The following is a 26,069-nucleotide window of genomic DNA, read 5'->3' as shown; positions in this document are numbered from 1 at the left end:
TTAAAGATGTTTGGGATCAGCCTACTGTGGTCCTGGAGCCCAGCTTCCCAGCTACACCATGGCTGAGCCTTCTGGTGCTGGTCTATATGTGGTACAGGGAGGCAGCACTGCCTGCTGGGCAGTTTGTGATGAATGTTTCAGGATGTCAGAGAACAGCATGCAGGCCATGGCTCTAAATGAATTCAACCTTGGCCAAAGGCAGCTGTGGAGGATCCAGGGTTCTGTGACATCCACGAGATAAAGCTGCTATGGAAAATAGTTGTGAGAAGAAACTTACAAACCCGTGGCTTGGTGAAATAAACAGTGGGCAGATGCAGGCCACAGCTGGATAGAGGCAGCTCTCCAGTGAGGACTAGAGTCTTTTGTTTGAGCTTTTCGCAGAGGGAAACTTGTGAGACAGGCGCCAAAGTAATGGGACATAAGAGAAACATCAGCTTTATGGGCAGATTAGATTTAAAACACATCATGGGCACTATCTAGAAAAAGCTGTATTCAAGCTGCAACTCACAGTTCCTGAGTAGCCAAGGGTGGTTGTGAACTTCTCCCAACACAACCCCATACACTTACTTAAAACATGATTCTGTGTGTGTGGTATTGTTTGTATGATACAGTCCTTAATGCAAACATTGTAGATGACAACATTATGTTCCTTTGTAAGTCTTAAATGCCGACAGCAAAGCTGGCACTGGGCAACAGGTAACCATGCCTCTTAGGCATCTCTTACCTCCCAGTTTTGTCTTTGATCTGCTAGAAAAGTCAGGGTACAGAAAGCCACACTTTGCTTTGAGAGTGCGACTTGGCCCAGGGTGGCTCAGGCTGGGGCGAGGGGGGCGTTATGACTGCCACAGGTCAGACTTTGCCTCTGAGGCTCTGTGGGAACTGACAGGGGATGGTTCTGGTTCACTAACTGATGCAGAGCAGTTCCTGTCAGGCTTGAAAGGAATAAAGCACTGAATACAAACAGGTCTTGCTGGAGACCAAAATGCCTCCCCAGGGAAGGGGAGTGAGCCCACACCGACACAGAGAGCAGCAGCAAGCAGAATGGCTATATGCAGTCCCCAAAGTACTGGGTTGGGGGTGGGAAGGAGCATACTTCTCAAGGTGGCTAACAGACATCACATTTTTCTTCCATTGTCCCCATAGTGTGAGGCAGTAAACCCACCCTACTTAGGCCAGATCACGGCATTACACCTAGTAAGCAGCACGTTCTCGTGGGCATAGCTTCCAGATGACCATGGATTTTCTATTTCCACACTGAGGACAGCACCTGCGGCACCAGGGCCTTGGTGCTCATTCCTAAGGAGCCTTCAGATGTTTATCGTCAGTTGTCAGCAGCCTTGACTAAGTACCCTCTCACTGCAGAACACGTGGCACCCCACACTGGGTTCAAATGCCCTGACTTGGAAGCACACAGGAGGGTTAGCAAACTGCTCCACTGCTTGCTGCCTGAATGACCTGAAACTCCCAAAGTTGAGGCCTGTAAAATAATAATACTATTCATGAGAACCCAGGCAAGTAAAAGAACAGTGTCCACTATCCCACAGTGGTTGGCTGTTCCATAGATTCCTTACATATGCTTAGTGACAGGGGTGGGGTATTGCCAGTGTAGTTACAAAGAAAAGCAAGGAAAGAAAATAGGAAGATTCCGTGACTAGTAAGAAGTGTGGCGCACAGAATGACAGAGATGACCTTCAAAGCAGTCAGCCTGGACAGATGGCCACGGTTACCAATAAAAGTGAGTCAGTACTGAGGCCCTGAGCTACAGAACCGCATTTTGATGAGAAGGATTTTTAAGCTTAGTTCTCATATGGCTCAGGGGTGTTGGTGATAATTTCATTCATTCCACAAATATTTTTACTGCCTACCATGTGCAAAAGTTTTCAAAATAAAATAACTGACACATTCAGACTAGTGTGGTACATACAATTTTTTTTTTTTGTCAGTCGACTGGGATTATTTGAAGTGAACTGAAGAAGCCTGCCTGTGCACTTCACACTTGTTATCTGCCTGGTCTGCTCCAACCTGCTACACACACACACACACACACACAAACACTCATATACATGTAGATACACACATGCTTTCTCTCTCTCTCTCTCTCTCTCTCTCTCACACACACACACACACACACACACACACACACACTCACCAAAACCTTTGGGACTTTGCTCACTCACCTTTTCTTTGGTTCCCCCAATGCCCATCTCAGGTAGCTGTGAGAAACTAAACTGAGAGATGTTATCCCACATCACCCTGAGTATGAGCCATTGAAGGAAGCTATATTTACAAAAGAGAACAGTCGAGGCCTAAGGAACTGAACCTTAAAGATTTCCGGCCACTGAAATAAATGGGTATCTCCCCTTCATTCCTGATACTTTTTGTCAAAATAATGAAATAAATAGAGAGGAAAGTGTAATAACAATGGGCCAGATGGTTATATGAACTATGAAAATACATAACTGAAGAATACAGTCTGAATCTTTTAAGCATTTGGGTGTGGTGGGCCACAAATGTATCCCAGGACTCAAAGACTATTTCAAATTCCCAAGTTCAAGCGAAGCCTGGGCTACACAGTATTATCAAAGTACATGATATACTCAAATGAAGATCTCATAATGAGCCATTATCTTGTACAGCGAGTATAAAAGAGTTTTTAGGCAGAAATAACTTTAGAAGGTGTCAAGACGGTCCTTTTGTTTTCTCTGCAGTTGGAGAGTTTGGCCACCGTATGGCTGTACTATAATGTCTTGTTACCGTATCCGGTTGAAAAGCCCACACTTGCCACCCTTCCCTCCTACCTGGCCTGTCTCACACATGACACATTGGAATAATCCTTAAGAAGCTTCAGGTCACTAAGAAGAGCTTTAGAAAGGAAGCTGAGTTAATACAGTTAAGTGACTTGCCCTTGAATTTCTTTTTCTGACTTTCTGAAGCAATAGCCATGTCAGGACGGCCAAGTCATGCCATGAGCTTCACAAGTGAACACTAGTCCTCACCAAAATGTGATGATTTTGTGTATATTTAGTCTATAATAAGAATATCTCTTCTAGGGACAATGCTTTGAAATCATAATGCAAGTCGAAGATGTGATTCACTAGGAAAAAATATTTCTAAATACAGAGAAAGGAACGTAACAGTTATAGTTTTAATTCATTTGATGAAAATTTTATAATACCATGTATATTAAAATTCAAGAGCTCACATTTCTTTCATCTTTTATTCTGATACTTTTCCTGGAATATTAAATTTAAATCTGACTTTTTGAGGCAAAATGCCAGAGTCCTTGTGTCTTACCACCTCTTGGCATGAATTCATAGTCATGAAGTATTATGGAAGAGCGCCTGAGAGTGGGGCCCACCACTTATGTGTGGACTCAAGGTAAGACAGCAAGCAGAGGAACAGCTTAGCAACCTGAGGTTTCACAAGACTCAGGCTATTGTGCCCTTTTAGAACAATGCATACACAACACATGCTTATCTCTCTCCTAAAAATGCAACTACCAAACTACCCCATTGTTCCAGTATAGAACACTCCCAAGCTTAATTTGTCAAATTCAAGTGCCTGAGCAACTTGTCTAACCTTGACTATGAATATCAGACAGTGTCCAAGCACAGACAGAATTCTATGCTCCCCAAAACAAACAAACACCCCAAGAATTAGAATTATCATTATCATTAACACTATCCATCTCCTTTGCCTTTTCAGAGGGAAAGCAAGCTTTTTGTTCATAAAAAATTAATTAATTTATTGTATCTGCATGGATGCTTTTTTTCCTGTACATCTGTGCACAACAGTGTGTGCCTCTAAGCCAACCCTGCAGGTATGATGGATGAGGAAGACATTAAGAGTTTGCTGCACTGTGAAAAGATGAAGCACAAACCAGGGAAGAAAAATGATCACAGGTTCTCTTTTCCAAAAAGTCATCCATGTGGCTGAACCCCTTCTTAGACTCAGGGAAGACAGATCCTGATGTTTCTCAATAACCTACTCTTTATCATAACCAATGACTTTAGTGCCACTTCAAAGTTTCAGAGACAGAGGCTTAGAGAGATGGTTCAGAAGGAAAGAGTCCTTACTATACAAGCAGGAGGACCTGAATTTGTATCCCCTGCGCCCCAATGAAAGGCCAGGATTGCATGTGCTCACATATATAACCTCAGTGCTGTGGAAGGTGGAGACAGGAGGGCTGCTGTAACTTGATAGCTGCCAACCTAGTTCCAGGTTCAGTGAGAGACTCTGTCTCAAGGGAATAAGGAGAGGGAGACTAGTAGACTAGGAGACTGGCACTCTCCTCTGGTCTCTTCATACTAGGGCACACATGTGTTCATACACTCTACATCTATAACACACACACACACACACACACACACACACATGCATGTGTATTCACAGGCACTAAAGTAGAAGGAACCGAGTTTCACAGGACATCTTTTATGGTCATCATGTTAAAAAATTCAGGAAGGATGGGTCGGCAAGGTAGCTCAATGAGTAAGAGAGGTTGCTACACAATTTTGGTGACCTGTGTTTGATGCTAAGAACCCACAGGCTAAGGAGAAAACTTCCAGACAGGTGTTTCCTGACATATATATATATATATATATATATATATATATACACTGAGGCATGGACATGCACACACACACACACACACACACACACACACACACACACACACACACATCATTTTTAAGTTAAGGTTTGCCTTTATGTCCAGTTGACACTTTTCTCTTTATGAAGCCACTGGCTGCTCTGGCCTACACATTCTGACACTTTTTATAATTTTGCATCTTTATCCCATGAACTGCAATGTTTTGCTGAAGCCATCTTAGTTTTCTATATTGCCACAATGTGTCCTTTGTTGTTAATATTTCTGTAATGTCGTTAGCCAGAAGCCTTGTTTCAGTGACTCCTAAAAGCACTTTTTTAGGGGAGGAGGCAATGACTTGAGGAAGGAGATGAGGAGACCACCTTTCCTTCACTCAGACTCGTCTATCAACTCATCCAGGCAAGGAGACATTGATGAAGCATCTACCATCAGTGTGCCAATCTGTGGTCTAAGTTCTGGAAATGCAGTTGTGCACACAACAAGCATATATCCCTCTTCCAAATGGTGAGCTGTCTAGCTCAGTGGCCAGCATCTGCCCAGAAGTTCTGGAGCCCTTTGTCAATCAATGATAATTCAGAAAATCTGTAATTTCAGAGTTATTTCTTGTTCTGAATTTTGTGTCTCAGGAGGCATAGGCTATAATTCATTCCTTGTTCCTAAAGAAATGGAGTGTAAATAGATTTAAAAGACTGACTATGACCTCACAGGCAGGCTTGAAAATGACTGATGTGTACTGAATGCCAACTGTGTACTAGGAACAGTACATTAGCCTGAATAAAGCATTGTATAAAAATAGACACAGTACTGGCCATCGTGGAACTTATAGTCTAGTGTAAGGTGTCAGAAGCTATTGCGTTATTACACAGATAAGTAGAGAATTGCAACTAAGATGAAGGCTCTGAAACAGATTTGAACAGCACACAAGGTGGGGTTTCCACAGAGTGTGAACTGGAGTATGGACAGAGTAAGAAGTGGGGGGTTGTACAGAGTGTAAACTGGGGGTGTGGACAGAATAAGAAGTGGGGGTTTGCACAGAGTGTGAACTGGGGTGTGGACAGAGTAGGAAGTGGGGGTTTGCACAGAGTATGAACTGGGGGTGTAGACAGAGTAGGAAGTGGGGATTGTACAGTGTGAACTGGGTGTGTGTACAGAGTAAGAAGTGGGGGTTTGTACAGAGTGTGAACTGGGGTGTGTGGACAGAGTAGAAAGTGGGGGTTTGTACAGACTGTGAACTAGGGGTGTAGACAGAGTAGGAAGTGGGGGTTTGTACAGAGTGTGAACTGGGGGTGTTGGACAGAGTAGGAAGTGGGGGTTTGCACAGAGTGTAAGGTGAGGTTTTGAAGAGACTGTGAGGGGTGGGTTTTCTGAATCAGACAAAGTAGGAAGACCTCCCTAAGGTCAAGTCTATAAGTGGAAAATGTATTGGGGGTCAGAAGGAAAGAACAAAGTCTCCTATGCCAGGCCCTGCAACTGTGGCTGGGTCTGGGAAGATTCAGTGTGAGTGTCCAGAATGACCTCCCCCCATGTAATCCTAAGAGATTATTTATTTCGAGAGCCTAAGTTTTATGTTCTGAAATACTCAAAAACAGACCCTGACCACTAACTGAGTGACCTTAAACAGATTTCCCTTTAAGCATCAATGGCCTCATTTGTAAAGTTGGGATGGCACGTGCCTTAAAGAGTGTGAGGGTGACCTTCAATAAAGCAAGTAGAAAAAGTGTGCACAACAGCCAGACACACAGACAAAAGCAGACAGGTGGGCATGGTGTGTTTGGTTCGGGAAGATTTAATACAAGGAAGCAGGGCCTAATAGGGAAACCTGACCAAAAGCACAGGGGCGTGGCGGTTTGAAGGGGCATGGCCCCCATAGGCTCATAGGTTTGAATGCTTGGGCTATAGCTGGTAGACTGTTTGGAAGGCTTAGGAGGTGTGGCCTTGTTGGGGATGTGTCATTAGGGTAGGTGTTGAGGTTACAAAAGACAACTCCAGGACTAGTCTCTTTGCCACACTTCTGTCTCCAAGTCCATGGAAAAGCCTCCCAGGGCACAGACCAGGAAAGGGAAGACATCTAGAAAGCAGAGACCGATATTTCTTTCTAAGTGGCTGGCTTTGTTCTAAGCATTCTAAGCATTTTACATAGATTGTGTCCTTCACGACTCATGATAAAAGCAAAGTATAGGTATGAATGTGTGAGTGTATATATATATATATATATATATATATATATATATATATATATATATATATGCACACACATACATACATATATGCATAGACACACACAGATGGGGGTGTTAAAATTCTTCTGGCAAAGTGGTAGAAATGTCTCTCTTGCTTAGATGAAGGCAGCCTACTGACGTAGAGTTAAATTATTTTGGTAGGTGTTAATATTTCAGCTTTTAAAGAAGCTGGGGTAGAAAATAGGACTCATTAATGTGCAGTGTGCTGAGCTCCAGGCTGTTGACAGGGACAGGAGGCAGGCTGAGCTATTGCCTCTGCTACAGTTCTCAGTTCTGCTCTGTCACTGTCTGCGTGGGTGGCGTGTGATCCAGAGACAGGTGGCCTGCTTCTGAAAGCCACGGGGACGTCTGTACTTTGACCAACAGCAGGGACACTGGCAGAGGAGCCGTTCCCTGTTCTGCCTCGTACTGGGAAGATCAGAAACATTCTCAGGAAATAAACATGCACCTTACCTTGTGCTACTAGACCTTAGTGTGCCTAACAGCCAATACAGAGTTCATTAAAGAGGTAGGCTCCTGGGCCCCAGCTGAAGGACTTTGTTTCAGTAGAGCAGATCAGGCAGGGACTTAGTAATCTGTCTTTTGGGTACTTCTTCAGGGATATGGGGTGATCTGTTCTCTTCAGTATAATTCTTTGAGTGAGACTGTGATGATGTAGAGTTGATAAGGACAGGAAGATTCTCTGGTGACCAGGTACAGTATTTAAACCCATTGATGTAAACTACCTCGTGAAAAGAAGTTAAGGGAATAGATAGAACAATGGGAGAATGAGTACACCTAGTTAAAGGGTCATGAGCATGAGTGTGGGTCTTAGTTAAAGGGTTAGCCAGATGTGATTAGAAGACTCTGAAAATGGAAATGACAGGAGACAGAATCAATGATGATATAGAAAGACTGGCCTCCCTGGGGTGGCTGCTTCTTCCAATAATATCTAGCCTCAGCCACTTCATGTCCAGGGTGATCAGAAGGTAGAAGTCAGTAAATATATGAATTGCCTCTCCAAAGTTGGAATGGACCACTTTTATTCCCTAGTTCAGATTGATCATTAAAAAGAAAAGAAAGAAAAAGAAAGGAGAAAAGAAAGGAAAGGGGAGAGAGGGAGGGAAAGAGGGAGAAAGGAATGAAGGAAGGAAAGAAGGAAGGAGAAAAGAAGGAGGAAGAAAGAAAGGAGAAAGAAAGAAGGAAGGAAAGAGAAAGGAAGAAAGAGGGAAGAAGGAAAGAGGAAGGGAGGAAGGAAGGAAGGAAGGAAGGAAGGAAGGAAGGAAGGAAGGAAGGAAGGAAAGAAGAAAAAAATTGGAGAATGTGTTGAGATCTTTTGTACTAGTGACAGGGGCTTGTATGTGCAGATCTCCTCACCAACTGTCCTCTAACTGTAAGCATCACTGAACCTCTCAAAACCTGTCTTCACATCAACTAAATGGAAAGGATCAAAGGTGTATTCTGTGTCCATGAACCCAAACATAAACTGGAATCAGATTAAGCCCCAGAGAAGAATACATATTCTTGGTTCTCTGGTGCCTGCTGGATTGTGTGGTGTCTGTACGTGTTATATAAAATGATTCACACATGAAAGACACTGTTATTATTTTATACACTATTAAGCTTAAGCTGTTGTAAAGGTGACTTTGAATTAGGAAGTTTGTCATGGAATGACATCACAGGAGTGCTTTCTGGTTGGATACTATCCTGCCCTGGTTTTCCCATTCTTGAGCCCAGAACTCCAGTTGGGACATTCTGTCAGCATGTTCTTCATCATGAGCTCCAAGTTGTGCTAGGTGCCGTGATCTCATTGGCTCCATTGGCAACTACATTTACTAAAGCAACAATCTTCACACATCTGTCAATCTCTGGCATCCATTCATCCTCACAGACCCCAGACATCTATTTAAGTAACATGTCACAGGAGCTTCCTGCATTGGGCATCTCAGCTAACTTTGACTTAGCATCACTATTCACTCAAACACACGTTTTTGGGTATTCTAGGTTCTTCTCCTCCAGGAAGATGGCTTCTCCATCTCCCTGCTGCTCCAGGTGCTTCTGAGTCCCCTCCCCAAGCATGCTTTTTCTTTAGTATTCAGTCCTTGTTGTCATGAGCCCCCCCCCCATCCCTGGAAGCTTGCTCTCAGACATCTCCACAATCACACATATCTATGTGATTAATGGTACCTCTTAGAATGACAGAACTGTATCACCGAGCTTTGTTCATTCCCTAAACCCTGCAGTTACTTCTTTACATAAGGGGTCTCTGCTGCTTGTAGAGCCCTGGGGTTGCTCATTACACTGATTTACTTGATGATGCCTCAACTGCTGTGTCTAGTGTTTCTCTGAGGCCATAATGCCAGCCTTCATTTGCATCAAGCATTACAGTTTCTAATGTCTTTAAAAGAGTATTATTTAATAGAGAATTCAGAACAACATTTTTAATCCTTTAGATTATAATATAATTACACCATTTCCCCTTTCCTTTTCCTGTCTCCAAACCCTCTCATGCACACCTCCTTGCTCTCTTTCAAATTCATTGCCTCTCTTTAAAATTCTTGTTACATGCATATGTGTATATGTATATACAAAAATGCTCCTAATATAACCTGGTCGGTCTGAGTAATATTACTCGTATGTATGTTTTAAGGGCTGATCATTTGGTATTGGATAATCAATCAGTATGCTCTTCTCTGAGGAAAGACTGTTCCCCCGACTCCTAGAACTGCTTAGTTGCTTGTGGTTCTTTGTAATTCAATAATCCTCAATCGGAGATGATATTGTTCCCCCAAGAGACTTTTGTTACAAGGGAGGTGATAGGAATGCTACTGAGATCTTTCTGATAGAGGTCAGGCATGATGCTCAAGTTCCACCACATGCAGGATCCCCCACAGCAGAGAGTCATCTGGTCTAAAGCATCAGTAGCACTGAAGTGGGGAAAACTTGATGCAAGGCTGTTAATATTTCTTACAGGGATGCTAGTTTGATAGACTTTAGGAATCCTCTTCAGGACTACATGCAGTGGCCCATGATCCTACCGTGACAGTTGGGCACCTGGTGAAATAAAATCTTCTCACTAAGAGAACCAGACTGATTAATTCAAGTCTGTACTACGTGCACTGATGTTTCGCCTGGATATATGTCTATATGAGGATGTCAGATCTTGGAGTTACAGTTGAGAGCTGTCAGGTGGATACTGGTATTTGAACCCAGGTCCTCTTGGAATCATTCAAAATTATTTTAGCTGTGTTTATCTCTGAGCCATCTCTACAGCCCCACCAATGCTTGTCTCAGCCCCAATTTGGTTACCTTCTAACTGTTTGAAGAGTGACTGGTCCACCACATAGAGAGTAGGCTATCAAGTATGTGGCTGTTCTATCTTATTCTTCATGTTTTCAGTCTTTCCTCAGCATCAGCTCTCACAATTCCTATTGCCTGTTCTAGTATGTGTATTTTATACCTCACAGGAAGCTGCTGGGAATAAGTCCAGATTGCTTGAATGGTGGGTTCTACAACAGAAAAGCAATGGATCATGTAAATAGTAACTGTCAGATGAGAGTAAATTCAAACCCCAAAAAAATGCATTACCAAAGCACTTGTGGGTTCCCACGGCTTCTATAACTCAAGCAATGACAAGCGCCTGTGAGAATGTGGAGGAATTGGAGCCATCATGTGTTGCTGCTAGGAATGTAAAATGATGCAGCTGCTTTGGAAGACATTCTGATAGTTCCTCACCAGGTCAAACATAACGTTACCATTACCCAGCAGAAGAGTGGAAACACCGAATGTCACCCTTATGAAATGTTACACGAAACTCATATATTCACATAGTAGAATAAGGAAATACAAACACATGCCACAACTTGGATGAACCTTCAAAACATGCCAAGTTAAAGAATTTTGTCATGGAAAAATCACACTTTGAATCATCCCATCAATATATCCAGAGTATGAAAGTTCACAAAAATAGAAGAATATTGATTATTTGTTGCTTTGGATTGAAGAGTTGAGGAGAAACAGTGACCACTAACTGGTACAGGATTTCTTGGTGATGGATTGAAATGGCCTCAAACTGATTTTCAAGATGGTTATAAACCTCTTTGACTGTATAGCAGTCAGTAAGTGATATACCTTAACTGGTAGTATACAAATTAATCTCCATAAAGTTACTGATAAATAAGAAATAAAGAGAAAAAAGGAACTAAAAAAAGCCAAAGAAAAGTCCTGTGTAGTCTCTTGAATGTCCCTTGGCTGCATCCCTTCAAATCATCCCAAGTTACTAGGAATATGAAGGAGGGAAGCCTCACCTCTCTCTCCTTGCCGTAGTTTTTACTTGAACTTTAGTTCTGTTTATAAGTTAAATTAATTAATATAATTATTAATTATAATTATTTAATAGATTAACAAGAGAAGAGGCATACAAGTTTTACTAACTTTATTTGTCTGGGAAATTTCCACAAGACAGTGAAGTCTGGAAAAATGTCCAAAGCAAGATGCTTTTCTACTTTGTAAACAAAGAGTAATCAATCTTAGGGTAGAGACTAGACATAAGAGAATGGCTAGACACGGGGAAACCATGGAGATCAAATATAAGGAAGAATTAAATGAAGCAAGGCTCGTCTGCAGTCCCCACTGGCACCTGGCTCTGAGCTGATAAAGCTATTGTCGGTTAGGAATGATTAATGCCTTGTCATTAGGCAGCAGTGAGCAAAAACAGAAAGTGTCTCCGTGTTGAAATATTTTTAAGGCCAACAAATTTCAGTGTTCTAAGAGGAAATGCTTTGGGTTCCATCAGCTTCCAGGAGACGACACAGTCCAGTAGTGGGGAGCTCCAGCTCTGGGGTCACAATGACTGAGCAGGGTCAGATAAGTCAGACTGCTCTGTTTTCCCAATAGTGTGGATCCCAGAATTTGGGTGAGGTATGAGGACTCTCCCTTCAGCATGTATCAGACCTTCTCGGGGTTTCTCAAAATATACTTGTCTCTAGTCCATGACAAAGTGTCTGAGACAGGGGGTTGAGTGAGAGCAGTCTGCATTCTTAACAAGCCTCATGATAACAACCATGCTGCTGGTCCTAGAACCACGATCTGATATAATATTTAGTCCCCTATGCCTGTAGACATACTTTGCAAATAACACAGAAATCCTTAGTTCAAATTGGTTATGCATGTGAACATAAATACTTTATAAATATTTTATCTGCAATTTTCAATTGTTGATCTGAAAAAAATAAGTTTTGATAAAATGATAAGAAGATTGAAGAATAGAATCAAAAGACCTAGCAGTACATGTCTAGCTCTAGTAATTGGCATCAAGAAATTCTCAGACTATAACATCCTCATCAGTGAAAAACAGTCCTGAGAATGGTTCTTGAGTATATATCATGGGGTTATAAAGGAAATGCATGATAACCTGCCTGAACACACATGGCAAATGCACATTTCCTTTGGCTTTTTTATTTGTATCTATCTATCTATCTATCTATCTATCTTTCTTTCTTTCTTTCTTTCTTTCTTTTCTTTCTTTCCATCACCATCATCATCATCATCACCACCACCACCACTTTATTATTTAGGTTATTTGTATCCTTATAAGCAAGAGAAAGAAGGGGTGTAGCTTTGGGTGGGTGGAGAAGTGGGAGGAATCTGGGAGAAGTGGAAGGGGAAGAATCATAATCATATTGTATTGTATTTTTAAAAATCTATTGTAAATATAAAATAATTGCAAATTAAAAATTTAAAGAGAGATTCCCCCAAATGATTCAAAATACTAGAACAGGCAAGACATTTAAAAAGGTGTGTTTCACACCAAAAAAAAAAAAAAAAAATAGAAAGAAAGAAAACTTAATGAAAAAATTTCTCAAAATCATTAGGCTAGAGACAAAAATATTCAAGTCAAACTGTCAGTATACACCTATTACCTTTTAAAATGACTGAAGTGAAGAAGAAAGGATAATTTCCTGGTGGGGTGGTGCTATAGGACAGGTAGCTTCTTCTAAAGTTAGACACATTCTTACCTACTGCCCTGGAAATCACAGCCATAGGTATCTACAGAAGTGAAATGAAGACGAAAAGTTGAAGAAGAAAATGAATACGAAAACTTCTGTGCATGTATAAAAGCTTTATTCCTAAGTACATATACATAGCTATACGTAACTTTTTATAAACAAGATACTCCGTGTGTGCTTCAGATGGTGCGTTTGTATGGGAAGCCCATGCTGTGGAACTTTTCTCAGCACCACTGAGTCTCAGAAGCAGAGGTAACTGCGGAACCGACCCGTGTGGTGTGACCCCATTTATTATCAGTCTGGAGTAGGCAAAAGTGTAGGGACAAACATCAGATTGTTGGGTAGCAGAACTAGGTATCGGGAAAGACGAGCATGCAGAGGGTTATGAGGAGATGCTCTGCCCGTTCAGTCTGCTCCAGCGTGATGTCAGTGCTGTTTGCAGGACTGTATGCTACAACAGTTGAAAAGCTGGCCTTCATTTTATACACTGTACCTCAACAAAAAGGAAAGTCAGTGTAAAGTTAAAAAGTACCAACTGATAAAAATGACTACTCACTTGGGCTTAACCAGTTATATACTTAAGCTAGAGCTGAAGGGATCGATTTCAGCAGCTCAGGCAGATGCTTAAGCAGCGATAATGTCCCGCTGCTCTCTCCATGGACCAACTTGCATGTGTACCTGCAGGTTAGAAATTTCAACAGTAGACCTGAAGTCTGACGCATCTGCTTCTAACCCAGATTAAAAGATGTTGGACTAAGAACGTAAAAGAAACCAGGCACCTGGGTTTGCAGAAGTCTAAAGGTTGTATGCTTTGAAATCATCACCTGGATTTCTGTATGATTCCAGAGGGCGAGGCTGGAGAATACAGGGTTTGCTAGTGCTCAGGGGCGTGGCAGAGGGGCGGAATCCCGGGAGATGAGGGACAGGTAAGCGGTTGAGGGGTCTTTCTCAGGTGTTTCTGAGCAGAGTGGAGCACCTGGCCCTGGACCTTCTCCGTGAAGTGATTTTCCAGATCTGTTTCCTTGATTTACGCGTTCCTTGCATCTTCATAGAATTCCACCTTAAGACAAGCTGGACACAGGCAAGGCCAATTTCTCAGCGTGAAAAAGCTTTTGCTTGAGCAATGACACGCTGCAGTTGGATCCAGTTCCCCCACATCTGGGAGCCACATGTCAGCGGCAGCTGTATAAAAGTCAGCCCAGCAACCCGAGGGTGACATCTTTTTGCCAAAAGCGGGGCAGTATGGACCTCACTCTTCTGTGGGTGCTTCTGTCACTAATGAGCACAGCCTGGGGCCAGTATGGTGACTACGGGTATCCGTACCAGCAGTACCACGACTACAGTGATGACGGATGGGTGAATCTGAACCGTCAGGGCTTCAGCTACCAGTGTCCCCACGGGCAAGTGGTGGTAGCTGTGAGGAGCATCTTTAACAAGAAGGAAGGCTCTGACAGACAATGGAACTACGCCTGCATGCCCACACCCCAAAGCCTCGGGGAGCCCACGGAGTGCTGGTGGGAGGAGATCAACAGGGCTGGCATGGAATGGTAAGAGGCAGCCAGTACATTAGGGATGGGAACATCTGTGCACGGACGTCGTGGGGAAAGTTTGGTCCTCAAGGAATAGCCTGTGCTCATATCCCGGGCACATCCTAAACTCGCTATTGCATGCTCTGGTGGGCAGGTCTGTGCAAAGTATATGGCATGGTAAGGTAAAATCCCAGGATGGGGTATGTCCCTCAAAAGGTGGACTTCTCTGGTTCTATTCCTTCAAAGGCAATCCTTAACACTCAGTTTCCTGCAAGCTGAGTGTGTGCATGAAGGCTGTTTATCAAACTTCCCAAATTAAAATTTCTTAAGGACTTATAGAAAGTGGGCATCACTGTGACATTTGGAAGAACATTTCCGTTTCGTAATGATTCGCTGTTTTCCAAAAGTAGTGATTGGGTAGACAGGACTGAGAGCTAGAAGCAAAGAGATGTTAAGTAGCCCTCTGCTGTTTAGATGAAATACACTCTGTTGGGTTTTGCTACTAAGATTTCTCTATGTCTCTCTGTCCCTCTCTCTTCCTTTCTCTTGAATTTAAAGTAGCCTCTGTTGCTAGGATATAGTTTACCAAAAGTTTTCAGAGGTGCCGTCCTGCTCTCTCTGCCTTTTGCCCTAAACAATGGAAAGAAATTGGTCCACTGTGTGCTTCTCTGTCGTGTCTGACTATCCCAACCCCGGCATTTGGTTAGAAGCCTGTCTTAAGAGACAATGATGGTTGGACTGGTCATTCACAGCTGTCCAAAAGGAGCCCACATTTCAGAGCTTAGGGAGAGGGTGGAGGCTGACTCTAGGAGAGGCAGACTGAGGGAGGAGGTAGTCCAGCTTGAAGGCTGCCAGGTGTGCTGTCTGCCGAGAGAGACAACTGTGTGAGGGGCTCCTGTAGGGAGGGGGTAGAGGGAACATCTGGGGGGGCTCAACAGGAAACGTTAGTGGTGACACTTTCAGCCATCCAGAAGAAATGCCCTGAGCATACATCACACCACACACTAGATACAATTCTCTCATTTAATGCTTAAAGCAAGCCTGCAAATCATGCTGTAGGTTGGCAAACTGTGGTCTGGAGGTGAGGTGGGTTTCCTCATCCAAAAGGACAAGATTGGGATCCAAAAAGTCTCAGCTTTAAAGAACATATACTGAGCTACAGCAGTGAGTTTCCAAAAGCCTGCTGCCTCCACCCCAAGCCAATTCCTGTTAGCAGAGCCAGGGCCCAGAACCTCATTCAAGCCAGTTTGTCATCCTGGGAGAAGGTGGGATCTACAGGAACTGACCTGGTGTGACCAGTGTCAGTTTGATTAGTGCTTCTGAGGACAAGGCCTACCCACCTGTGAAGACAACGTTACAGGAACAGATGCAGAAGGAGGAGCAGCAGAGGCTTCTTGTTAGGCCTTCCTTCTCCATGCCCTCTGCCTCTGCCAAACAGATCCAAAACCCCTTCAGACACATAGATGACTCGGAGACCAAGCTTGTCTTGTGGACAGACCCTGGTGTGTCCCAGCTGAAAGACTCATTGCCTGACTGCAAGGGTGGAAATGACCCAGCTGCAACTGCCTGTCCCATCCACCCACTCCAGGGGACTGTCATGTAGATGGGCTCACTCTCTAACCCCTTGTTAGAGCCCACAGTAGGACAGCACGCAAAGAAGATTGCCTGACCCCTAACGGGAGAGCCCTAGGCTGAGTCACAAGCTGGGCTTTGGTTCTGGTGCTGTGCTAAGATGCTGTCTGACCTTAGGCCACGTTTCAGCTGTCTCTCTGCTGCCGACTTTGGAGGATGAACCCTCAGACTTTGCAATCTCTACACAAAGCAGCCACTCATATCAGCGTGTGCTTGGCTTTTGCTTGCATTCTCTTGAACCTTGTGTTCACCCAGATAAGGAAAGAAGCCAAATGCTATTTAGTTTGTAACAAGCCCATCTGCAGCTGGTTGCCCTGAACTCTCAAAGTTGAAGAGAGGCAAAAAAAAAAAAGAAAAGAAAAAGAAAAAGAAAAAGAAAGAAAGAAAGAAAGAAAAGAAAAAAGGGAAAGGAAAACCATGATTTTTTAAAAAATGTGCAGGATTTAAGATCTTTGCTTTCCTCTTCCTTACCCTCCTTTGTCTCTGCCCCATCCCCACCAATCATAGGGCCAGAAAGTCGTGAACACGCAAAAGGGCTTCTTCACCACCCCAACAAGCTGCTCCAGAGCTGGTACCCAATTATTCCCTAGGCATTTTCTCCGAGACGATTATGACTCTGTGTTCAGATTTTAGTCTCAGTGAAAAATTTGGAAGGAAAGAAATTGTTCACAGGCTGGGGAGCAATTAAGTCTCCCCGACTGGCTGCTTGTTCTTAATCTGTTCTGGGGAGGAGTTGTTGACGAGTTTTCTGCAATTTGGCTGTCTTGCGTGAGTAAATTAGCTTTCAGGTTTATTTTAAGAGGCAGGAGGGACAAAGACAAACTTGACAATACACAGAACCTGCTGAAGAAAACTCACTTATGGGGAGCCATCTTTTCTGGGCTCTACCAGCAGAGTGGGGTCCTGTTAGTCATGGTGTCTATGATGAGAATAATGGTTTCGAATAAAAGTTTCAAATAAAGCAGGGTGCCTGGTTCCACCACTGAAATTTCCAAGACGCCTTATCTGGTCCCCTGTGAACATGTGTGTCTCCTCGGGGACAGGCCTCCAGTGTTCTCAGGGGATTCCTCTGGCTTTGGTTAGCAAATGCTGTAGGATACCCAAGTCTTGGTGGAGCAAGATGAAACTGGCAGTTGAAGTGAGTCAGAACTGCCTGTGGTGGAAGATTCTCTGAGCTAGGATTCTTCGCCCCACCCAGCTGTGTTGTCTTAGGGTCTCAATTTCTTCTGGTGAATGGAGGGGGGAGAATTACTGAGAGAAGAAAAAAGAAATAAAAATTATGATGCTTCTAGGGGAAAAGGGAATTCTCAACTAAATCTACACCTAAAACAAATATTTGGCACTTTAGCATCCTGTTTAAGACAGTCAGTAGTGATTTCCTGAAGATGGAATTTGACAAAACTTATTTTGGGCAAACAGGCATATGTGAGGCCTGAACTTGGAGGAAGGATGATCTATACATTTTTACCATTTCTTCTCCCTGTACTTCAGAGAATCTGCAAAGGCATCTTAAAAGCATCTGTTTTTATCAGAGCTGAAATTATGAATTAATTAATCCACAACAATGCATTGCTTATGCCTTTGAATTTTTGTTTTTCTACATTTATAAGACAAAGTCCAATATCTCATGATGGTTTACTGTACCCACCAACATGCATAGTAGAGAACCTTTGAAGTTTCCCTAAGAGTTTCTAAAACACCAACAGAGCACAGCTGACTCATATTGTTACCACAAGATGAGCTTGTCATTAGATTTACATTCCCCTATACTTTTAATGTTTCAGTAAACTAAACTATTTTATAGTGAACTCTGTTTGAAAAGGCATAAGGACTAAATGTTACATAATCTCTTGGCTTGAGTCCTAGGCCAATAAAAGGACATTAATGGGAAAGCTTGTAAATTATAATAATTTCTAGAGCTTAGGCTTCTGTTAATGTCATTTCCTAGTGTTTAGAAACATACTGAGTTTGGGGACATAGCACTGGGGAAGGACAGACATGAACCTTACCTCATCTTTAAATCTAAACTATTCCAAAGTGGGAAGTTGAAAATTAGGAATTCCGGCTGTCTATGTGCATGATGGGAAATTCAAAGACAAACAGGATATAATAGTATTCAAGACCCCCAAGCCTGAAAGGGGCCTTGCAGAGAATGTAGAGCAATCTTCTTATAACATAGGTTAGAGATGAAAGCCTATGACATCCAGCAACTAAAATGTCAATGAAATCACCATAGTAAGTAAAAGGTGGATGACCCATGCCCTAATTTATGTGGCGTTTTGATATTGGTAGCCTTTGCCAATTGTACATATATTTGCCCATTCTGTGGTCTTTACTATAAACTTTGCTAGACTGTGATAATATAAATATTAATATCACAAACCTATGCCCTTGAGTTACTCACAGGCCAATCTTATTCGGTCTCTACAACAGTACTGGGAGGAAGGTATTCAGTATCTTTGTTTTCCTAATGTGGGAACATAGCTCTAAGCATTAAGGAATGCCCACTGAAGGCCAGTGATGGAGAAGCAGTCAAGCCTTGCATCCTGTACACAGATGGGCATGAGATTTTTCTTGTCTTTTTTTTTCTTAGATAAAGCCATATTGAGTCCTGGGCTAAAATAAATTCCATGTAAGAATTGGCCTGAGGACAAGACTGAGTGTGGGAAACAAGGTTGTGGCAGACAGGATTTGGGCCAACTTCCTGTCTAGGTCATTCTACTAAGTACTAGAAATCAATTGTCTAGGAGTACTTGACACTTTTTTTTCCTTTAGAGAAAGTTTGATGATACAATTCACTTTTCCCAGTGTGGGATTTGCCTCTATCTGGTATCTGCTGATGTCAGCTTTCCAATCAATAAAAGACTCCCAGGAAGCTGGAAACATGCAGGTGTGCCTGGGAGAATGTGTGCATCTGTGTGTGTGCACAAGTGTGTGTATGCACAAGTGTGTGTGTGCACGCCTGTGTGTGTATGTGTGTGTGTGTGTGTGTTTCAAGGCTTTAAACATTACCCTTAAGAGGACTAATTCTCAAAAGGCAGCTCTACAACACATTCCTATAGCTCTTATGCCCTCGGTTTCTATGTCAACAGAAATGTGTCCTATAGATTATTACAAAAATGCAGGGGATTGAGGCACTCATCTTTAATTCCAGAACTCAGCAGGCAGAGGCAGGTTGTTCTCTGTGAGTTCAAGGCCACCCTGGTCTACAAAGAGAGCTTCGGGAAGTCAAGACTGTTATACAGAGAAACCCATCTTGAAAAACAAAAACAAGCCAACACACAAAAATTTTAAAGAATATCTATTGTCTTTAGGAAAGTTACCTAACATCTCTAAAAACTGCATTTCATGTATAAAGCAGGGAAGTTAACGCTAGCTCTTTTTGTCCATTTCAGAGAATTGTTTTGATGATTAAAATGGCTAACACAGAAACCATATTTAACAGAATAATGGAAGCCTGTAACTTCTTGTGAAGGGTTGTTTATGATCACTGTTAGGAACACTCAGTGGAAACTGAGGCTCTCTGAGACAAGCCACACCTAGCTGCTAAGTTTCCAAATGGAAGTGGCAGGATATATGGACTTTTGGAATATATAATTTTGTTAAAATATATGACTATTAAATGTACAATTTCAAGCATCTTGAATACTAGCCACAACTTAATAGATGCTGAGATGGAATTGTGCCAACAGGTTAAAAAGTAGTTTAATAACTTTTGATTATGAGCCCCGCCCCACAGTTAAGGCTGCTTGCTGTTCTTGCATAGTCTAAAACTTTGGTGATATAAAGATGTCTCACAGAATAAGCTGGCTCTCCTCAGTGGCCCTTTGAATAGTCACTACTGGCTGCTTTTCTACAATGGGTCTTTCTGCCTGACAGGTTGTTTCTGCTTAGTTCTTCGTAGACAGTGTAGCAGTTCTAAAACATGGAGTCTGGTGACATCACTCATATTCAGCAACAGCAAGACAAGAGCAGCCTATGTAGAGATGAACGTTATTTTTTTTTTTAATTTATGCCCCCATCATTAAGGCAGGAAAATACGTGATGTAGTATTTATCTTCAAAAAGTCTGCGTTGTCACACTAGGGGAGAAGCTGGATAAAGACTATTTTAAATGAACAATGTGATGGTTGTATCAGTACATCACGAGGAAGGAAAACAATCTTAATTAGAAGTGAGAGACTTACTAGGTAGTAGAGGCTGGAACTGTGTCTTACCCTCTGACACTAGGAACATTGTTGGAGAAGTTCAGTGCTAACCATAAAGGACCCAAAAATTACAGGTTTCTTTTAAAATTCATAAATACTAAGTTTTAAATAATAAAAAAATCCAGAAGTTCAGTTTTTTAGATTAGGCAGCCTTATCCCCACCCCCTAATTTTATATTTCTACTGTTACCTCATTATTACTGTACCAAGCAGGCCACTACCCTGGCACTGGTCTAGTTCTCTTCCATCACTGGTCTCCACTTTGCTTCCTTTTAGAAATGCCTCCACTGTCAGAGGGTCTGCTTGTTAATACCAGGACCCCAAGAAGAAGACCAGATTGAGTACAGAGAAGACTTTACTGAGAACTTGTTGAAATATTGAATGGTTACGCTAAAGTTCTGTGGATTGTATTTGAAATGGTTAATTATTATTCCAGGAAGAACAGAAGGAAAATCTAAAGCTTGCTTCTGTGTTACAGTTATCCACTTTGAGTGTGTCACAGTTATCCACTTTGAGGAATGGAAAGAAACTGGGAGAAGTTCCAAAGGCTGTGTCACAGGGTCCCTTCGATGCAGGGAGTCTAGACAAAACTACTCTTAGTCCATCCAAGCCATGGTGCTGGAGAAAGGCTAACAGCCCTTAAACTATGTGTGTTATCAAGTGGGACAAGACTAACTCAATCAGATCATCTAATTTAAAATATTTTGAGAGCTACTGGCCAAAGATGGTGCTGTGGCCTTCACTTTTATACCCAACTCAATCCTAGTTTCCGTTCAACGAAATCTTGAGCTTTCTACACATTTGACCAGGGGCTAGCAGAGAGCAGAGGAAGAGAATTAAAGTTCTACAAATGACATTATAAAAACAAAGAGAAGAAAATCTGCCCTCCCCCCTTCCCTCTCCCCCTCCCTCTCTCTCTCCCTCTCTCCCACCCCTGACTGGAGTCACTCTTCCTATCTGACCATCCCGGACTCCGTGAAGCTCACATATAGTAAGGCAAAGTCTGGCTGAGGTGCTGATGGGAACATATGGATAATCTAATGTGTTTTGTTCATTTGTTTGTTGTTTGTTCTGTACTTCCTTGAAGGGAAGCACGCATGCAAGGTTTGGTATTAAACAAGCCCAATTTATAGGTTCTTTTCTAGTTAGTGACTAGCCAGGCCATTCTTGTCCAAGTATCACTTCACCAAGTCCTCACTGGGTCTATGAGGACCCACAGAGCACGTTCACATCAAGGTGGAGAGGAGCCTTTCTGCCTGCGGATTTCTCAGAATGAGGTCCTCCCATGACCTATTATTTCTGTTTTTCCATTGCAGACAGAGGGGTAAATTTTCTGTCTCTGCTTCTAAGGTGTAGGCCCTGAGATAAATCGTTTTCAGAAAGGCATTTTTTCTCAGAACACAGGAGCAAATGTTGTTGTCACGGGAAGAGTAATAGCCTCATGCCTTCCCTTCCAGAAAAATCCCAGCCTTAGGTGCCGTGGAACTGATATTGCTCTTGTGTTTGAAGCTGAAATTGAAGAGCAGAGAGATCATGAAAAAGAACGGGGGGGGGGGTCTCTGAAGCATGCACCTAACCCTCACGTGCCAAGGGAACGTTTTCTGAGAGTCTACTGAGGACGTGGGCTCATGCCAGAAAGTCTCAGTAAAGCTACAGACTTGGAGCTAATGTTCTGTTCTAAAGACCATTTGAAAGCAACAGGCCACTGCTGTGAAGTGTCCCAGGGCCTTGACATGTCCCTGAACCATAGCTTGTTTTTTTTTTTTTGTTTGAGCTGGAGTGTGTGGACCAATTCAGAACCTTCCAACTCCCTCCCTCAGCCTTGTGGGCTGCCCTCACCTCTCCTCACTTGCCTTGAACCTGGGTCTGAAATTCTGAATTCTGCAGCTATAGCCAATGTTCACATGACCTCTGCTATCTAGGAGCTTTTTGAGAAGGTGACTGAGAGGGTAAACAGGGCATTCGAGGACTGCACGAAGTGACATCTGTTTGATACTTTCATTCTTCATCTTTCAATGGGGAGGCTCCTGAAGCAGAAGGTAGAAACGGGAAAATAAACCACTGCTCAAGTTTCCATAAGAAGAACCTAGGAAGAGTTCCAGAGCCTTTCAAAGACCAAATTGATAGGCCCTTAGAAGGCAAGTCTACCTCTCATATCAGGAAACAGCTGGCTAATCATTTGCTCATTTGTTCTACTATCAAAAATTTACTGGACAAGCCTCAGGCATTATGAGGAATACTTAAAATAAAAATTAAATGGCCTTTTCCCACAAGGCCTGTACTATCTACTTGGGGTGATCAAAGATAACAGAGCATGTGTGTACAGAGTGGCTGAGGCATCTACTCAATGAGCTTCATCCTAGGGGCACAACATCTCACAGCACATATATGATGCTTCACTGACACTCAACACGAGAGTGGCTCTCACAAAGTAGATCAACTTGCTGTGTAGACTACACCGAAGTATGATGACAGTAAGTGATGTATACAGCATCAAAACACCAGCATCCTCAGAATTTTCTATGCATGCTCTTATTTGGTCTCCAGAGAAATACAAAGATATACTATTCTCGTTCACATTTTACAGAGAAGAAAACCTAGGTCATTAGATGGAATGGTAACTATTTTTGATGACTCAGCTAATAGCGAGGCACCAGTCCAGGAGCATAGCCTATAAAGGTAGCTCCCCTACCACATCCATCCCCTATCATGACTGCTGTGAATACATAGCCCGACCAATTCCACACTACCAAACACAGAACACAAGAATAGAAGAGTACCAGGGGGATAAAATCCACACCCGTGATAGGGAGGAAAAGGCTCTGCTTTGGAGGAAGGTAGTTATTTAATGAGGGCAAGACAAGAAATCTCATAAAGCATCAGTGTGTGTTGTCCTTTCCCTTTGAAGAGTTCAGGGTTTGCCTATGACTCTTGGAACTTATACCGGTTTCGTTCCACCTACAGTGGTTTGGAATTGAGATGAGAAGACACACCTAGGAGACATACAAGGGAAGTTACTTTTCCATCACACTCTGACAGTCATAGTCTAATGTGAAATGTGTAAGCCCAAAGTGGATATACTCTTGGGGTTAGAAACACAAAAGGCTAGATAAGCCAAAGCCTTCCATCTCAATTTACATATTGGATTTCAGCCTTGATTACACAGAGCTGAACTCTCTACTCTGAACTTCTTACTGCTCTTGAGAACATGGTTGAGTAAGCACCCAGCCCTTCTCTTAATTCCCTTCACATTGCAGCATACAATAGTTGAAACAAAATAGTAGTCAAGTATAAGTTGTTGACGAATGAATGTATATTTGAGCATACATATGAAAGAACACACACATCAATGATAAATAAATGAAAATAAAAGATGAATGCACCAATGGGAAAAGAAAAGAAAATGGCACTTACATCAATGCCCCAGTATTACAGTTCATTTAGGTTGCCTGTAGACTTTAATTTTTCTCAAGCCCTATTTTTAATAATGCTTCTTGAAAGCTTTAGCCTCCTTTCTAGCCCACCACTCACAATAGTAGTAGAAAAGAATGGTTATTCTGATACAGGGGAATGGACCTGTTTAGAAATCATGCTTTGGAGCAAATCCCATCTCTATCAGGAAACCCACAGGTCAGTTCACAGGTCAGCAGTGGCAAACCACTGGAACCACTGGAAAACATTCACAAATCTACCAGCAGTCTAGGTTGGTAGAGTCAGGATAGCAAACATCAATCAGCAGTGGTGGTACAACCTAGCAAAAGCAGCCAGGCCTCAGCTGAATCGGCATAAGTCAACAGGAGGAACCGGGATCACCAGGGATGCCAAGAGAAGTTCTTTGCCGTGCTCTATCCACAAAGTTGTGATCAGCAAAGATTCAAAACCAAGAAGCATCACAAAGCTAGCTATGACAGCAAGCCCCCTCTGTTATTGTCCGTTAAGTCCTGTTTATACTCCCTCCAAATATCACATGTCCTCCATGAGTCTTGCCTCACCATGTGTCTTACCTTGGCACATGTCTTAGCAAAACCCTACCTGAGTCTAAAACAGATGACAGCACTCTGCCAATCATCTCAAGTCCAAGGAAGCAGCAAAAAGCCACCAGAGCACCACCAGAAATGTTTTGGTGCATTTTCTCTATTGAGTTGTAATAAACAGAGCTCAGCTACACATTGTAAGGCAAACCAGTACATGCATGTCATTAGCAAAAAATTCTTCATCATGTGTCCTTTCACATGTTTGCTTTAGCAAAACATCCTTCCACCTGTGCCCATTCCATGGAAACACTCCTTCATGTGTCCGTCTACCCCAGTAAAACACCACCCAACACAACTGATTTTCCAAACAACCATTATGTTTTCACTTCGGTCCCCTCCTCAGTAGTCAGTGCAGGCAACAACCCCCCTTTCACATTTTCTGGAAACAGTTTTATTTGTAATCAGTGTTAATCTACCATCAGCTGCCCATCTTCTGTTGGACAGGATGGGCAATTCGAGAGGACAGATCGATCTCCCAGGTGCCTAAGAAACTGAAGGATATAGAATTTAACTGAAGACCTGATTTGGAGGGGCTTGTACTGTGGTTTGGATGCGTTTCATGTATTATAAACTTAATCCTTGAATTTGTGTGTGGAGAACACTGGGACATAAGTTCTTTGGAAGGTAATAGGAAACAGATAAGGGCCCCATGATAGAACCTGTTTCTGTGTAAGCAGGGAGAGAAAAACCGAAACTGGTGCACTGCTCTGTCTTAACAGAAAACAGCCTGGAAAAACTTAGGGAATACCATGTTCCACATAAGGTAAGGAGGCTCTGAGGCCAGGAAGAAAACAGTCATCATCCAAGCAGGAAGGGCCAAACCTTCAGGCGGTGTGTGAATAGGGAAAAGGTGGTATGGGAAGAGCCTCACCTTTTGTCACTTAGAGAAATGCCTTAAAGATGGGAGGGGCAGGTTCAGAGACCAGCAGCATAGGTAGATGAAAGAGAAAATGATAGGAAAGAAAAGCAGCCTCTGAAGAGAGTTTGAACTCAGTTGGCCTGTGGATTCTCTGTGGAGAGTTTTTCCATGTTCCTGGATTGTCTGTAGGTTCTAGGGGTGAATTTCAGAGGCCCACCTAGAAGATGGTAGGAAGACTTCTGGATGTGCAGACAGAATGCTAACTCTGTTCCTACATGTCCCATCAGGTTTCCCAGAGCAGCACTGGATCTATCTCTACTTCCTGTGCTGTGTAGGGTGTGAGTAAAATGTTACTCTGAAGTGCAACTTTATAGCTCGTTGTCAGCATTCTAGTTTCAATTCAACTAAAATGATCTATAGCATCCTCAATTGTAAAATTCACAAATTTTCTTCCATCTCAGCGTACATTTATGGAAAGCCATCAGAGATAGGGTCTCCCAAACGTCCTACCATTCAAAGACGCCGAGTCTTTGAAACTTTTATGGTATGAATGTTAATTTCTACAATACGACATCTATCCTTTGTGTCAAATAGAGACCCTGTAGGGGTGTGGTCAATGAGAGAGTATTAACTGTGTCAGGAGGGTATGAGGAAGGGGTCTTCATTCATCAGTGCCCTGATACCTTCTTCTCTTCAGGTACCAGAAGTGCTCTAACAATGGATTGGTGGCGGGGTTCCAGAGCCGCTACTTCGAGTCCGTGCTGGATCGCGAGTGGCAATTTTACTGTTGCCGATATAGCAAGAGGTGTCCATATTCCTGCTGGTGAGTCTGGTAGCTAACGCCTATTCCTCAGAGCTCCTGGGGGTGGATGAGAGCCCACAGTGATCTGGTCCTTCAAATAAGCCCACGATGTCACAAACCAGCTTGATAAGCAGCAACTAGAATATAGAAGAGAATAAAGGGCTAAGGGAGACC

General features: G+C 42.7%; 1 protein-coding gene and 1 long non-coding RNA gene across 2 annotated transcripts in view; one reads left to right on the top strand and one right to left on the bottom strand.

Moving 5' to 3' along the window:
• The first annotated feature begins 14,040 nt into the window (after positions 1-14,040).
• The window catches only part of DPT (dermatopontin), a 28,366-nt gene continuing 16,337 nt past the window's right edge, over positions 14,041-26,069 (top strand). Inside the window, exons 1-2 of the mRNA XM_080929017.1 lie at positions 14,041-14,380; positions 25,791-25,916. Of these exons, the coding sequence (XP_080785143.1) occupies positions 14,076-14,380; positions 25,791-25,916 (431 nt within the window). The 5' untranslated portion in view covers positions 14,041-14,075. The remainder of the gene's footprint in view (positions 14,381-25,790; positions 25,917-26,069) is intronic.
• LOC308429965 overlaps positions 25,892-26,069 on the bottom strand; it is a 90,493-nt gene continuing 90,315 nt past the window's right edge. Inside the window, exon 3 of the long non-coding RNA XR_013975335.1 lies at positions 25,892-26,032. This is a non-coding gene — a long non-coding RNA (uncharacterized lncRNA). The remainder of the gene's footprint in view (positions 26,033-26,069) is intronic.

This window comes from Micromys minutus (genome assembly GCF_963924665.1).
Source record: "Micromys minutus genome assembly, chromosome: 1".
NCBI classification, from domain to species: domain Eukaryota; kingdom Metazoa; phylum Chordata; class Mammalia; order Rodentia; family Muridae; genus Micromys; species Micromys minutus.
Note: the sequence above shows the minus strand (reverse complement) of the source record. Positions and strands in the feature narration are given on the sequence as shown.